The sequence below is a fragment of the Mycteria americana genome, chromosome 1, assembly GCF_035582795.1.
Source record: "Mycteria americana isolate JAX WOST 10 ecotype Jacksonville Zoo and Gardens chromosome 1, USCA_MyAme_1.0, whole genome shotgun sequence".
Classification (NCBI taxonomy): Eukaryota; Metazoa; Chordata; class Aves; order Ciconiiformes; family Ciconiidae; genus Mycteria; species Mycteria americana.
In genome coordinates, this window is record NC_134365.1 from 161046982 (window position 1) to 161062053 (window position 15072).

Sequence of the window (15072 nt, forward strand, 5' to 3'; positions counted from 1 at the left end):
ACAGGAGTTAATGAGCTGCAAAAAAAAAAAATCCGTGGGTGTGTTATATTGCCTCTGCTGTCAATATGAGAATACGAGGGCAAAGAATCTGGTTCACCCATGACTTCACACGGTCAAACGCACTTTTCACATCCAGCGGTGCCAGATGTTGTGCCTCCCTGTTCCCTCCGCTGCCTTCCCTCTGCAGTTGGACCTCTCTAAGCAATCTCCTCGTGCAAGCGCATGGTATCTAAACGACCTGTATTTGTTTACATAATGGGTCTTTGCTATGATAGGAGGCACATACAGAAGCTGGACAAAAACCTCAACAACAAGAAAATTACTAGGAAAAAGAAAAGAGAGACTGTTACTTCTGGTATTACAGAGCATGTGCTTAAATAACACTCCAGGGCTCTTCACTTAAAGACACATGAAAGGAGGTCCTACTCAGACCACCCAAAGCCAAATTTTGACTCGGCCGTCTCCTTGCTTCTCCTGTGAGGCAGCAAGAGCGCTTGCTTAACAGGTAAGAGATCACACAGATGGACACAAAGTACAGAACACATCTACTCTCACATAAACAAGGCTCTTGAGCCTAATCCAGAGCAGCCCAAGTCACAGAGGATGGTTAGATGATGGAAACACAGACTCAATTAATAGTCCCATTCCTCACCATCTTGGTTCTTGCAGCGAGCCCAAGTGGTGCAGCACCGGTTTCTCCAACAGCTTTGCCACCAAGCTGCAGCGCTTGCACTGCCAGGGAAGGACAGAGCAGGCAGTAAGTGCACGACACGGGGCCAAGGGCAGTCAGGAGCCGCTGGCAAGGCGGGCGCAGCCTGGCGTCCCTCTTCTCAGCATAAAAGCTTGGAGCATTTCTTCATTCTTCCAAGCTCCTCAACATGAAGATCCCCTATGTGGTAGCACAATTTTAAATAATTACTTATCTGGCAACACTCTGCTTTGCTCCCTTCTTTGAGATGTGTGCCATTTCATTCTATGTGCAAATAAGGTTAAGCCCGATTAACTTAACATGCAACATTAAATCAATTAAAAAAAAAAGAATGCTTTTATCAAGCATTGGAACAGGCTGCCCAGGGAAGTGGTTAAGTCACCATCCCTGAGTGACCTCAGCTAGGTGAGGAAAAGAAGGTGGGTACCAAGGAGAAAGGATTTCTAATTTTAAAAATAATGAAAACAGTGGGTTTGGTTTGAGGATCATGTTCTGTGTTGCTCTACACCTTCGTCTGCTGCTAAACAGAAAGGCCACCAGTATTACCTTTGGGTGTAAGTGACTTTAAGCTGGGGATTCATCCCACAGCCATAAGGAATAGGAAAAAAACCCCAAAACACTGAAGATGCTAACCTGGAACAAATTTCACCTTGCAGTTGTTTGTATGTTAGCAAACAGCACAGGCCCTGTCAACACCATGCTGTAGACATTTAGCGGGCTGCTGACAGCAGTTAAGAAGTCCCTGCGATTTGGAGAATGCAAACATGCTTTCCACATCCAGAAAAGCCCAGCAGATGCCTACAGCAATAAGGATGAGGAGAATCTGCTCTAGAACTGGGAGTCTGCCATTCTTCATCAGTCATTCACCAGGCCACCCAGGACCTCCAGCAAAGCCTGCAGGAGCTCCGAGACCCTGAATGTTTTAATCGAAGACTTGAGGCACACACAAAGTGTGAGACAAACTCTGAATTCCTTGAGTGGAAAAACAATGATCCTTTTTCATTGTTTTGGGTTTTTTTCTGCTCCTTATAAAAATGCAACAGTCCCTTTATGTTTTTGATTACTGATATGGTTTGCAAAGGTATTTTTATATAGCTGTCTCTGGTGCCATTAAGATCTCTTTCCTAGGTAGTACTGAGTTAGAGGCTGTCCCTGTGTATTATGTTATACTTGTCAGCACCGAATTTCATTTATCATATTATCACCTCTCATAACGTGTCAGAGATCCTTTTGGAACTCTCCAGCTTATTTTTGGTTTTGCTATCTTGAATAATTCTACATTATTGTCACCACACTATTTTCTTCATTTCCCGTTACCTTTTAGGAATACATTCAGTAGCACAGCTCCCCATGGGACATTGTAAACCTGACCATTTATTGCCTCCTTGCTGTTAACAAGTCATTAAAACAAAAGATAACTCCCCCTTCTAATCCCAGCAAAGCTTAATTTCTGTAAGGATCTTTAGTGAGTGACCTTATCAAAAGCTTGTGGAAATCCATGTACGCTGCATTAACTGGAGAACCCTGAACTACATGTTTGTAGACACTTCCAAAAAACATACAAAACCCTCTTCCTTTTCCACACTATGCCTTATTATTTATCAGCTAACACCAACAGTACCATTCTCAGTTAAACTAGCACAGGTGTCAGACTTACTGGCCCACTGTTCCCTAGATCCCTCCAAGACCCCCTCAGAAATACACCTCACATTTGTACAATTTCCTGCGCTTTGGTATGAAGCCTGCTTGAAGCAGCAGGTGCCACACTCTGGTTCGGGGCTGGTAATTCCACGGTAGAGTTCTGGGTAATTACTGTCTGGTCCTGCTGATTTGTCACTATTAACTTCATCAATAAGAGTATCTTTAACTCATCTGCTTTAACTCTTTTCTTCTTTTCGGCACAAATCTGGCAAGCTTCTTGCTCCTGATGGGTTCAGAGAAGACCTCAACATTTTCATACCTATTTCTCACAATCTTTTAATTAAGGTTTTAACAATTTTACATCATTTTACACTGAACTTGCTACTATTAGCAGCAGAGGAAATTTTAAATTTGTTTTAAATTTAAATAACTCTAATGTATAATCCAATAATATGACTATAGTTCTACTCTGCCTATACACTGAAGAGGATGCTACTGCTGAGTTCAGTGACAGGCAGAGTTAGGAAGAATACCCTTCCCAGCTTTCCTGGTAGTTTGATAGCACTGAAAAGGAAAAAGACCCCCATCACCAATTAGGTTTCATATAACCAGACTTAAAACCCCCAAAACCCAAGCCACACAACTCTTGCATTAAAAATAAATACATTCTAAAAATATTGGAAGTTTGATTTACTTCATCGCATTTGGCAGCCTGTTGTGTTTTGTCTTCCACAAATGGTCTGCGTGGCAAAATTCCCCTGAGTGTTTACAGAAACAGAAAAGCCAACTGAATAATTCACAGCTTTGTGGAACTGGATGTTGAGTAAATAACTGAAAATCACCCTTTTACACATTGAGCTGAGGTGCTGTACTCCCCTCAGTCTGCCTATTCACAGAAGTCTGGAGAAATTTTAATTCCATGGGGCTACACCTCCAGACAACACTAATTTTCAATGTTAAACAAGAAATGCTTGGAGATAGACTGTAGCATAAGAAGCATTTATAGAAATTATATAGTAACTATATGCCAACAACAGCTACATTTCAGAGTATCAGTGTTGATTCCTGTATCACTTACAAACAAGAAACTGAGCCATACCTACATGATTCATAAATAAGCTGTACCACTGTCCCTACAGTTGCCATCCTTTTTAGTTGCTTACACAAGAGACACGATATAGAGTAAGCTAGTTCCTCCGAGTTGATTTAAAAAATAAACAGGTATGTTCACCATCAGTCCCATTGCCAAAGCTTAGGACGGAACTTTAACAGCAGCACCAGTCTGAGCTACATTCACTCCTGGTGACAAATACAATAAATATGACAGCAGGAACGTGCCTGCTAAAAAGACCACGTCTTTAAAAAAAGGTACGGCAGTCATTCCAACAGCAGCGTATCTGCCTTCTTCCTTCTAATAACAGTTACTGACCTAGCTTGGGACTGCTCATTTGCACTACGTGTCAAGTCAGGTGGGCCTGTGAAATGCAATGTTTATAATACCAACTTAATACAGTTAATATCTTAATACTAGGTCCCAAGTATAAAAAAAAAAAAGGTGTCTTAACTATAAAATTTCAGAGAAAAGAAACTGGTGAGCATTTGAATGAGCAGCCAAGTGCTTCCTGTACTTGGTGTGACTGCTAGGGACACAGAGCAGCTACCGTGTGAAATACACAGCCGCAGTGACACAAAAGGCTCCGTTTTTCCTTCGCCACTCTTCCAGAGACCTGAATTCAAAAGCTGTTCATCCAAAGATGCAAATGCCTATAAATTGAGTTAAAAAAAATCTACATTTCCCCCCTCCCCCAATTTCTATTGCCAACCTTCAGTTGTCCATTAATTAGCCGGGAATTGTTTTGTAGCTTTATGCCTTTCAAAGTTCCTTTTAAATTTTTCTACTCTCTGGTTGAATTTCTTTCTACAGCGTCTTTTCCAAGAAGGAGAAGGGAGGGCAGAAGGGTTACAAAGTGGTAAATGCATATAAAACTCTCAAATTCTTGAAATGTGTAAGGAATACATAACTTGGTTTAGCTCCAACGTCTAGAACATCCATCTGTTTTAAAACAAGCAACTGCAAGATTTTCTGATGAAAGTGTGATTTTCATGTTTGCACTCTCTCTTTCAGTAGATATAGTATTTCCTACGGTTACGACCTGCACTAGAGATGATGGGAAAGCTGTTATTTCCTCGGGACCATCAGTTCCCCATACTCCCTGTCACTCGGGGCAGGGGAGGGTACCCAGAGCTTCCCCAGCCAGACGCTCAGCAGGGCAAGCAAGACTTGACCTTTTCCTGGCAGTAGGAGCTTCGTGAACTTTTCTCTGCCTTTGGGCTACTGCCAAGTGGCCACACACGTTATTTATGTGCTAGTTTGCCCACGGTAAGTTGCTTGTTTGGGTCAGCGCTGCAGACCGTAAGGCGAACGCAGGGAACACTTAATCTGCAAAAACGGAACGAGAGGTTGGAGGAAGCCAAGATTTTATTTCTGAAGGTTGGTATGCTTGGGACTTCAAAGCCTAGGAGCGTTCTCATTTTGTACTGCAAACGTGGGAGAGTTTAGTGTAACATAGTAAGTTCTTTGAGCACTGCCTGGTAATGTTACTCTAAATAGCCTGCGATCCGACTGGTCGGAGCAGCGTTATTCCTTCCAGGTGCATGCCTGTATAAAAACCTCTGGAGCGTGCATCCGCCCACAGGGAACTTCCAGCGCCCTCTGTCACAGCAGGTACCCACGCAGCTGTCCGGCTAACCTCGTCTGACATGCCTTTGTGTTCTCTGCTAACTAACCAAGGAAATATGTTTGTCTGAATTCTTACAGCTGTGTTGGCCATCGAAATCCAGCTTACCTAACCCCTACTGTTTCACGAGGAGCGACTATCACTGCTGGTTTTCAGTATTTGGATGCATTTACCTTGTGGACTTAAGTATCTTCTAGGTTTACTATAGTGATGTTCCTAGCACTGACATTTCCTTTATTTCCTAGCTTTTATATTCATCTTTTTATAATACTTTTTTTTATTTAGTGCATGAGAACATGAGAAAATGGCAGGAGCTCTACAAAACGCAGGTATTTGTGTATGGTATGAGCGTACGGTCCTATCTCGCAAGGAACACACTGCAATTGCATTTCCCATGTGAGCAAATGGAATTGGCTTTTGCCCAAATAATTCAGACTAAAACAGACGATGCTGTGTAACTTCGTGCAGAGGTGACAGAAACACATTTCAGCAGAGTTGTGTTTACAGCTGAAGACCCAGTGACACAGTACTGCTCACTAACCTACTTTTTTTTTTTTATTTTGGGCCACGTAGCTAGATTTGAAAAGCTCTTTCCAAGCAATGGATTTTGGAAGTTAAGAGGCACAAAGTTTATTCTTATAGGGGATAAACTTTACCTTCAGGTTTATCATCATCTTACAATTTGCCCTTCAGTGTTTAATTACCTTGTTAATTTTATGTGGCACTGTCAAATAGATATAATTTTGTGAATTATTCTTTCTTCCTTAGGTTCTGAAGAAATCAAATGTGATTTTGAAAGTTGTTTTGTTCACAACAGTTTAAGACTATTAATGAAGTCAATACAGGTTTAAAAACTTTGGAAAGCACAGAATTTAATGACGATTTCCCTTCAGGATCATTTTGCAAAGCAATCAGCTGCTAACATTCAGAAAGAGGCAACGTTTTCTAAGAGAACAGATTTTGGTTCCAATATTATTATACTAAATCAAAATGCTTTTAGAGATATACCATTTTCAGTGACGCATGGATCAGAAAAATGTCAAAATAGTAAGAAATGTCAGTATTTTACAATTCTAGAAGCACAGCAGCAACTTGACCGTATTACACATAGGGTATGTAATAATGCAAACACCACCTATTTGCAAATAGCTTACTCGATACTAACCTGTGTCTGTAGTCTTCAGGTACAGTTTGTCATTTCAAATGATAAAATAAAGCTGTGCATCATTAAGGCCAAGATGCTAATATACTTGAATTCTTGAAGTTGTAACACTAAATCTGTCCTGTAGTTTGCAGCTAAAAAAAAGCCTTACTTTTTACTCCAGTTTTTGAAATATAATTAATAGTTATGGCAGTAGGCTATATATATTTAAAAAAGCCCAAAACACAAACCAAAAACCAAAACACCTTTCTATTTTGCAAAAACTACACCTATGAAAAGATATTATTATAGCATCTAGAAGCCCCAGCCATAAACCAGAGCCCAGTGTGTTAGGTGACATACAAATGCAAAGTGCATAATCTTTATCCCCAGTTTACCATCTAAGAACTCGGGCAACTGATGGACTTAAGGACCACACCAGTCTCACCACAGTACCAGTGTAACCACTAGGCATCTTCTAGACCTCCTGATCATTTTAAGAAGGGATTTAATAAAAACAACAAAGCATCTGTGTAAATATTTAAGCAGACTCCTCTTTCAGAGGAGCTCAAAGCACAAGAAAGCATAGCAATTTTTATTTTGAAAATTTAATGTAACATGTCTAATTTAATTTAGAATTCAGTTTGTACTGAATGAGTGATAATAGGGGGTGTGTGTGTGTGTATATATATATATATATTATGATCAGAGATGCAATTGTATTTACTGCAAGTACTTAACAGTGGATCAACAAATATATATCTGCTAAGCTTGTTTCCAAGCTCTTTTGTGGTACGCACCGCTATGCATAGCCAACTGAAATTTTAACCTGTTGGAGTAAGAACTTATCTAAGCAAAGAAAAAAATACCGAAGGATCACTTTCTACCCAAACTGACAAGCTAAACAGTTTACTCATTAAACAAGCTCTTCTGTTTTTTACATATAAGGGTACTGGACAACGTGAAGTTTCCCCCTGCTTTGAAATTTCAGGCTTGGCCTTTCACTTAAATAGTACAGATTTCATGCTACAACAGCCTTACCAAATGAAAAAAAACCCTAACAAACAAAAAAACCAAAAACCACCAAAACAAAATCAAACTTTGAAAATGTAGTGCTTTGCATGTTTAAACATGAAATGTTCAGAAGACTGGGTCTTCAAGTAAGCGTTTTCTGGCTGTAGTCATCACTAGTTCTGACATTCTGATTTTTTTCATTACACAAGTCTTAATATATTTTCCCAGAGATTTCTTAAAACATTAGAACTTGACCAGATTTTATTCTAGCTCAAGATATAAAAAAGAGGCATTGCTGAAAACTGGAAGTATACTTTTGTTTACATGAGATTACATAGAAACCATTGGTGTTGTAAGGAGGCACACTTTCACGTGTGAAACGTGAACATGGATGCATTCACTCATATGTCAGGGAATGCTGTAACTGCAGCATTATCTTTAGTTTCTTACCTACCATCATCATATCTCAAATTATACACAAAAGGTGCATAGCCAGAACTTGTTACTAGCCAGATAGAGGCCCTCTGAGGAAAATAAAAATAAAAATAAAAAAATCTGCAGAAATCAATTTACTTTAAAGCACTCTTTTCTGAAACAGTACAAAATCACTGCCACAACTGAACAAACGCAGTGCTTAGAGGAGTTAGAACACAAATCTTGTCCTTGTGAATAAACAGAGTAGCAATGAGGAATATATCAGGTACCAGTAAAACTGCAATGGTGTCAATATCATGTGTGCAAATAAACCACCCACACAAGTCAGCAGTCACTCTCCTCCTTAAAAAACTACCTGGAGGCATTGCTGAACCTCCCGGCCGCTACCAAACCTCTCCCCCTTCTGGCCAGGATATCTAGAACAGCTGCCTGCAGTATGCTGCAACCCAAATTATACAAGGCTTTGCCTGCAGTGCATGTGGCTGGAGAGAGCAAACATATATGCATTCTCAAAAATGAACAGCCTAAGGCCAACCATGGATAAAAACATAGCACGCTCCAGCCATCATGATCCGTGGGAAGGGTGAACTTGTATAGCCTCTGGCCAAAGCAAATGAACCATTTTTTTTCCCTCTTTATACGTATATATGTGTGTGTGTATATACACACACACAGATACAAATATATGCATAGGTGCTATCACTGAAGAAAACTCTAGTTAAGCAAAAAGTTTCACTGGCATATTTCTCCCCAGGCAAATTTAGATCCAGTCCTACTCCTGCTTTTACTGCTCGTTAGCTGGTATCAAGCGGTTCCTCCTTGTGTCAGGTGTTGCCCTGTACACTGGAGTTATTTGTAACACACACAGAGTTCTCCAAAAGAGCTTACCGATCCAGACTTCTCACTGCAATTATTTCCTGACTGCAATCTGCATACTCTGCAGTTCACTACATTTCAGGGTAATTCAATTCTCTTCTCTGCCTTTTCCTGCAGAACAGCTAAGGCAACTGTATATGAGGAGACAAAATCAAAAGTACTGGCTGCAGCAAATTAACCAGTTTTATCGCAGGAATGCCAAGTCCCAAGTTCTATGGGAAATGGTAAATTACACAGATAAGAAGTCATAGACATTAAAAGACAGTTTATGTTTCTCAACTGTTGCTTCAACTGATAGGAGTACCATGCAGGTAGCTTACTCTTCATACTGATGAGTGGCATCCGTTTAGCGACATAATGCTAAGATTTTGCATGAATTATAAAATAAATAAAATAAATGTGATAATAAATATGATAAACATGATAAAAATAAAAACTGATAGTATTACTGCATTACCAGAAAGTGCTTGCAGCAACTTCCAGGGGAGTAGGGATGTCACCTCTCATGGTGGCTTCCTGTCCCTTCAACCTGTCATTGAAAAACCTCCAAAACCAAAACCCACCCAAACTACTCACTGTTTTCTCCCAATCATATCTCATACAGAGTGCCCCCAAGGTTTACAACATTATTTTCCCCTTTCCATTTCAGCTCTTTTGCCATGATCTCTGCACAGCAGCCACTGTTCCCCAACAAAATTCAAGGAGTAATGGACTGCCAAACTGAGGAAGAAGAAACGGCTGAAGAGCAGTACAACTCTGAAAACTGCACTTGCAGCTCCAAGTGTGCATCAACAGCACAATCTGACTCAGGTGCATGCTAGCATTTCAGACTTTCGCTTTTCTCAGTCTTCAGATGGTAGATATCACAGTGTCACTTCTGATTTCTATTTTTTTTCCCCACCATTTCCCCTTATGTTTGTATTTGTTATCAGTCCCAATCTACAAAAAGGACTATCTCCATAATTAAGATGTATGTTTAAAAATGTCTCTGGATTTTATTTAGACATCTAAGAGTTATTTCTCAATTACAATCAGAGATATTATAATATGCATTAATTGGGCTGGCACTGTTGAAGCTGTGGTATTCAAAATTTCAACAGGCTAAACTGCTCAAACACCTACCAAGGACTCCAGACAGGCATCAATTAAAATCCATGCAAGCCAGAGCAAAATTTTTCTTTGCAGTTAATTTTGTATCACCTACACACATCCTGCTAACAGGCTTCCAACAGCAGTACAGTCATTCAGAACAGCGTCCTTGTTTTCAGTGAGATCAGATGGAGCAGTTCAGCAGAGCTCTCCTGAAAAATCTCACCTACAAGCCTACTTGCTATGATGAGACATGCTAGCACAACTGTAGTACTGACACTCGCTGAACAGCACCATATAGGTCAACATAAAGAGTATCTTGCAACCCTCCTTCTGTAGAAGAATGTTAAAAAATAACCACTAAAAAAAGCTAGGTTTTCTTCAATGTAAGAGGTAAATCCTAAATCCTTTTTTTGTAAAAAGAAGCTTAATGTTCTAGATCTGTTGGCCCCACAAATGAAATCTACAGCACATGTCCCTGCGTGGCATACTCTGGCATAGTATGAACTACAGCATACCCCAAAATACAAGCTAACTTGGTCCTGAAAGTTTTCTAGCTGTTATTAGCAGAGTTATATATTTGAATTAGTAGATTTTTCCAAAAGGCTCATTTCTATCTGTAAATTGCCCATGCAAACACTCGGAATGGCAGGAAACGACCATTGCTCCTTTCACTCCCTGGCCAGCCAGACCATCCACATCTGGACAGCAACCGTTCTGGAGGCCAATGGCCTGACAGCTTTTCTAGTCCATGTGCCTATGTACTATCTTCACAAAATACTTTTTACCCTTTAACAAGTTGCATATAAACACCTGTATGTAAAAATACAAATCGTGTCTCTTCTCTCACAGATTCGCCAGTAACTCTTAAAATACTACAGAACTGGGTTCCTAGAGTTTCCCACTACTTTGATAAAGAGCACTACACATACGTTGGCCACCAGATCATCATTCAGGAGTCCATAGAACACTTTGGAGCCGTGGTGTGGCCGGGGGTAAGTATGTGATATGGCACCCAGAAAGCTGACATGACAGAAGAGTAAACCATGACAGTGCCACACAAATGTTAAGGAAGCTTTCTTAGATGACACTTCAGACAGTGGAGGTTTCCCTATGCAGAACAAAATTGTGAAGTACTTCAGCAGAAAGCTCTGCCTCATGCCAATTTGCCAGTTCATGCCGAAAGAACTGCAGCACCTAAGTATTTGTAAATTGGATGCAGATATTGAAAAAAATTAAGAAAGCAAACTCAGGAAGAAGTGTTCAGCTTCTTCCATGTTTCCAATCAGTCACTGTTGGGAAGCAAACAATCAGCAGTACAAAAAGGAGTACAAAAGAAGGCGGAAAAAGAAAATTGTGAGAGAATAAAGGAGTTTAAAACAATTAAATATGCTTCTTTTAAAGAATACGCTGGAACAGTTCCATTGCAGTATGGAAAACCATAGTTGCAAACAGTTCTTCAGTCTTTGCTTCTCCTGCTCTTAAAACCAGGATTTTATGTAGACTGAGAAAATTGCTTTTGAGGGAAGAGAGGGTCAACTGATAAATACATGGAAATTAGGATTTCAAAATTTTTCAGATCTACATTTATTGAAAAAGCTCACAGAAAATGGCAGACAATTTCAAAACAATAGAGAAAAAGGAAGCGTATGGGTGGGTGAAACAGTATCTTATTTTGAAATGTCAGATCATCAGTTGTCACGTTAATCAGGTGTCAGAATGCAGATGGTAAAACTTTCCAAGAAAATCGAGAGGTTGCGCAAATTGGACTGGTGATTCATTAGCTGTCAGCTTTCCCAGAGCAGGTAGTCAGTGTTGCATTATGAAAAGCACAAGAGTTAAAACAGTAACACAACTCTAAAGAAGAGAAGCAAAAGGGGGAAGTTAGTTTCTTTGGCATCGGTTTATGTTGTTTATAAACAGCTGATTTATGTCCTGTTGATAAGATCTTTACAAAGGTCTGATAAGCAATGCTTCTCAGTTGGTTTTGGTTTTCTTTTTAAAGTTTATACTATTATCAATAGACGAGTGTTGAGTTGGTAGATAACAAATTTTTAGTATTTCCTTTGCAAAAAAAAATTAAAACAAACAAACAAAAAATCAGTTTTCATAAAAAAATCTCTGCTGAAGGCTGAATCTACTTTATGATAGCGATAATAAACCATAACATTTATGATAATAAACCAGAACATTACTTTTTACATATTGTTAAACCTCTTGTTTGCTGTTCTGACTGTATGGTTCACATGTAAACACTGCCTATCTTGAGCTGTCAGAGGACTCACAGTGTATAGAAGTGTGTAGCAAATCCATATCCCATAAACCTAAAACTAAAAATAAGCGGTTTAATTTTTTTTATATATATAAAAAACAGGACACATGATAATTCTTTCCATATTACTTTTTTATGTTACAGTCTTCAGTGTTTTTCACTGTATAAACGCCCCCCCCCTCCCCCCGGTATAAAAACCATCTAATGAATTTTTATGCAACTTACCTGTTACCCTCTTATGGATATGTGTTAACTGTTTTAGGCACTGGCTTTATCTCAGTATCTGGAATCAAATCAAGAACAATTCAACCTCAAAGACAAAAAAGTTTTGGAAATTGGTGCTGGAACAGGCTTGGTTTCCATTGTGGCCTGTATCTTAGGTTAGTAAATTCATATTTCCTTTTGGATTTCTTGTGAAATATGATCTAGATCTGCCACTGTCACTTTAAGGCAATGAAGCAACAGTTGAAGTAAACTTTGTTTGTCACTGCTTTTAAAATGAAAACTATTGTCAAATACTGTTTTGTTAATAAAGTAACTACCCTAGTTATTGGTGAGGGGGAAGCTGGAGAAGTTATGTAGATAAAGTTTTTAATTTTTATATATATATATATGTTTAACTACATACCTATCAATTGAAACAAAATCATGTTTTCTTTAGGAGCTTATGTCACAGCTACTGATTTGCCTGAAGTTCTTGAAAATCTCTCATATAATATTTCAAGAAATACACAGAACAAGAATATGCACAAACCTGAAGTGAGAAAACTGGTATGGGGAGAAGGCCTCAATGAAGACTTCCCTGCATCAACTTACCACTATGATTTCATACTGGCAACTGATGTTGTATACTATCATGCAGCTCTGGACCCCCTGCTAGCAACAATGGTGTATTTTTGTAAGCCAGGAACAGTATTACTATGGGCAAATAAATTCAGATTCAGTACAGACTATGAATTTTTGGAAAAACTTTGCAATATATTTAACACAACCATTCTAGCAGAATTTCCAGAATCAAATGTCAAGCTGCTTAAAGCCACAGTAAGAGGGAATTGAAGAGAAAGCTATTACTAATTTTGATTTAATGGCAGCACCTTACAGTTTGAAATGTTTTGCACCATTACGGTGCACCTTCTGTACATTCATGTTTGTAAAGGTGCAGTTGTATCTGAGGTTCGCATTACAAGTTATGAAAAAACTGGCAAGACAAATGATATAGCAATTTGTCTCTGGTTGATACACATGACCTGTTCAAACAGACCAATTTCACTCCACTGAAGGAACAATGTTAGCAGTAATAGTAAAAAGGCTTTAACAGAAAGCATTGATCATCTGGGCTGTACTGAACTTGTGTTTGTAAGGTGTTTTCTTTCAGCAAATTTCATTTATATACTCTTTCAGAAACCAATACAATTTTCAGCTTCATTATTTGTTTTTATTAATTATAAAATAATCTTTTAAAGTATCAGAGTGCACATGGCGTTTTTTGATCTTCAACTTCGCACGTTTATTCTGCTGTGTTTTACATTTTTAACATTATTAAACATATATGTATAGCTTTACAATACCTGATCAAGATTTAACTGTCTGGCACTTTTATACATGTATCAGCCTGTCCTGATACTCAATTTCACATGGATTTTTGAGTTTGCCTGAAATCACTCCAAAATGAAGATTTACAAGAGCACCTATGCATCAGCAATTCTGAGTTACACACTGTAACAGTTTGAGAGGTTGAATTTTTCTTAAAAAAAATTAAATGTAAACTCTTGCAAACAATACAGGTAATGATGTCCCGTTACTTTAGTCTAATAAATAAGATTTTAGCTACTCTTGAAGTAGCTTTAAGGCCTTCATACAATTGAAATTAAGATCAAACATGTTAAAATTCAGTTTACTGTAAAAAATACAGAGCTTTTACAGGTTTGTAGTTAAAAGTAACAGTTAAGAACCTAACATGCATGCAGTAAGCCTTTCCAGCCTAATTCCAAATCCTTGGTGTTGGCAGTTCTGGCACATCCATTGCCAGCAATGGGATGCACAATAAGGAAACTCCCTGATGACAGGAGTTAGGTTAACAGGTATTAAGCTGTACCCAGGTGCCTTTACTGATAAATACACACAATTTAATAATCAGCATTCAGTAATGAAAACATGCGTTCCAATAAAAAAATCAAACTTATCTTTTCATATCCTGTCCCATATAAAATCACTTTAAGTTTACAATTTTGGTTTTCTAGAATACACAATAATCAGGTGGATACATGACAGGAAGCCAATTTTCAGTGAAAGTTGCACAATGAGTCCATCCAAGCAACTTCATTAGCTGAAGAAAAAAAGCAAACATTAAAAAAAAAAAAATGAGAAGCTCTAGGGTCTTATTCTTTAAAAATCTAAATCCTTCCAACAAACACTGCATTGATATTAACATCTTATTAAAGACGTCTATTATCAGAAAGATAACAGGTTGGAGAACTGGTCATTTTTGTATTACTTAGTCCTGAAAGGGGAAAAAAGAAAACCATTCTAGATGATCTACCATCTTTCAACTCAATGCACAAAAATTTTGTCCTAGGAGTTACAGTAATTCCCATTAATTCTCCACCTAGCAATAACTACTAGCAATAACTGTGATTAATAATAGTAAAAATAACAGTGGTTAAACAGCAACATAATGGGATTTTAAATATGCAGAAGATCTTTGGCTAAGTTGTCTCTACTTCCTTTATGCCCCAAAGTTTGTTCCAGAAAGTAAATCTGCTAAAAAATGACAGTAACTCACAAACTAGCTATGATAAAAAAGAAAGAAGAAATCACTATTAAAAATGGAGGCCAATCCACAAAAGCCTGGAAAAAGTTAAAATGTTAAGTTTAGTGAGTTCTACAATGTAAAAGGTATGAAAAATTCAAAAAGACAAATCTTACTTTTAAAAGCTTACTCAGCATGAACACAGCCCATTACTTTACCAAATACACCTTACCTGAATGCAGTTTTTCAAGTTGTCCTTTGTTGGCTTCTCTTCTGCAAGTTTTGTGGCAAACTTGAGACCTCTCCCATACATCTTATGTACCAATGCGTGCTTATAGGCAAAAGTCAAAACCTACAATGCGAAAACAAAAACAAATTAGATATTTTAATATTTTAATCTTAAAAGGT

The 15072-nt window shown here is 38.3% G+C and overlaps 2 protein-coding genes across 3 annotated transcripts in view; one reads left to right on the top strand and one right to left on the bottom strand.

The window, feature by feature from the left end:
• Positions 1–4945: 4945 nt before the first annotated feature.
• Positions 4946–12971, top strand: METTL21C (methyltransferase 21C, AARS1 lysine). The gene is given in 7 exon segments (XM_075526249.1): positions 4946–4983; positions 4985–5075; positions 5857–5894; positions 9204–9364; positions 10496–10638; positions 12178–12295; positions 12577–12971. Coding segments are annotated over 7 exon segments (984 nt in total).
• Positions 12972–13093: 122 nt separating this feature from the next.
• Positions 13094–15072, bottom strand: part of TPP2 (tripeptidyl peptidase 2) — a 60682-nt gene continuing 58703 nt past the window's right edge. For both annotated transcript variants that reach the window (XM_075526234.1, XM_075526232.1), the window contains 2 exons: positions 14897–15016; positions 13094–14241 (listed from right to left, as the gene is read on the bottom strand). In XM_075526234.1, the coding sequence (XP_075382349.1) occupies positions 14152–14241; positions 14897–15016 (210 nt within the window). In that variant the 3' untranslated portion in view covers positions 13094–14151. The remainder of the gene's footprint in view (positions 14242–14896; positions 15017–15072) is intronic.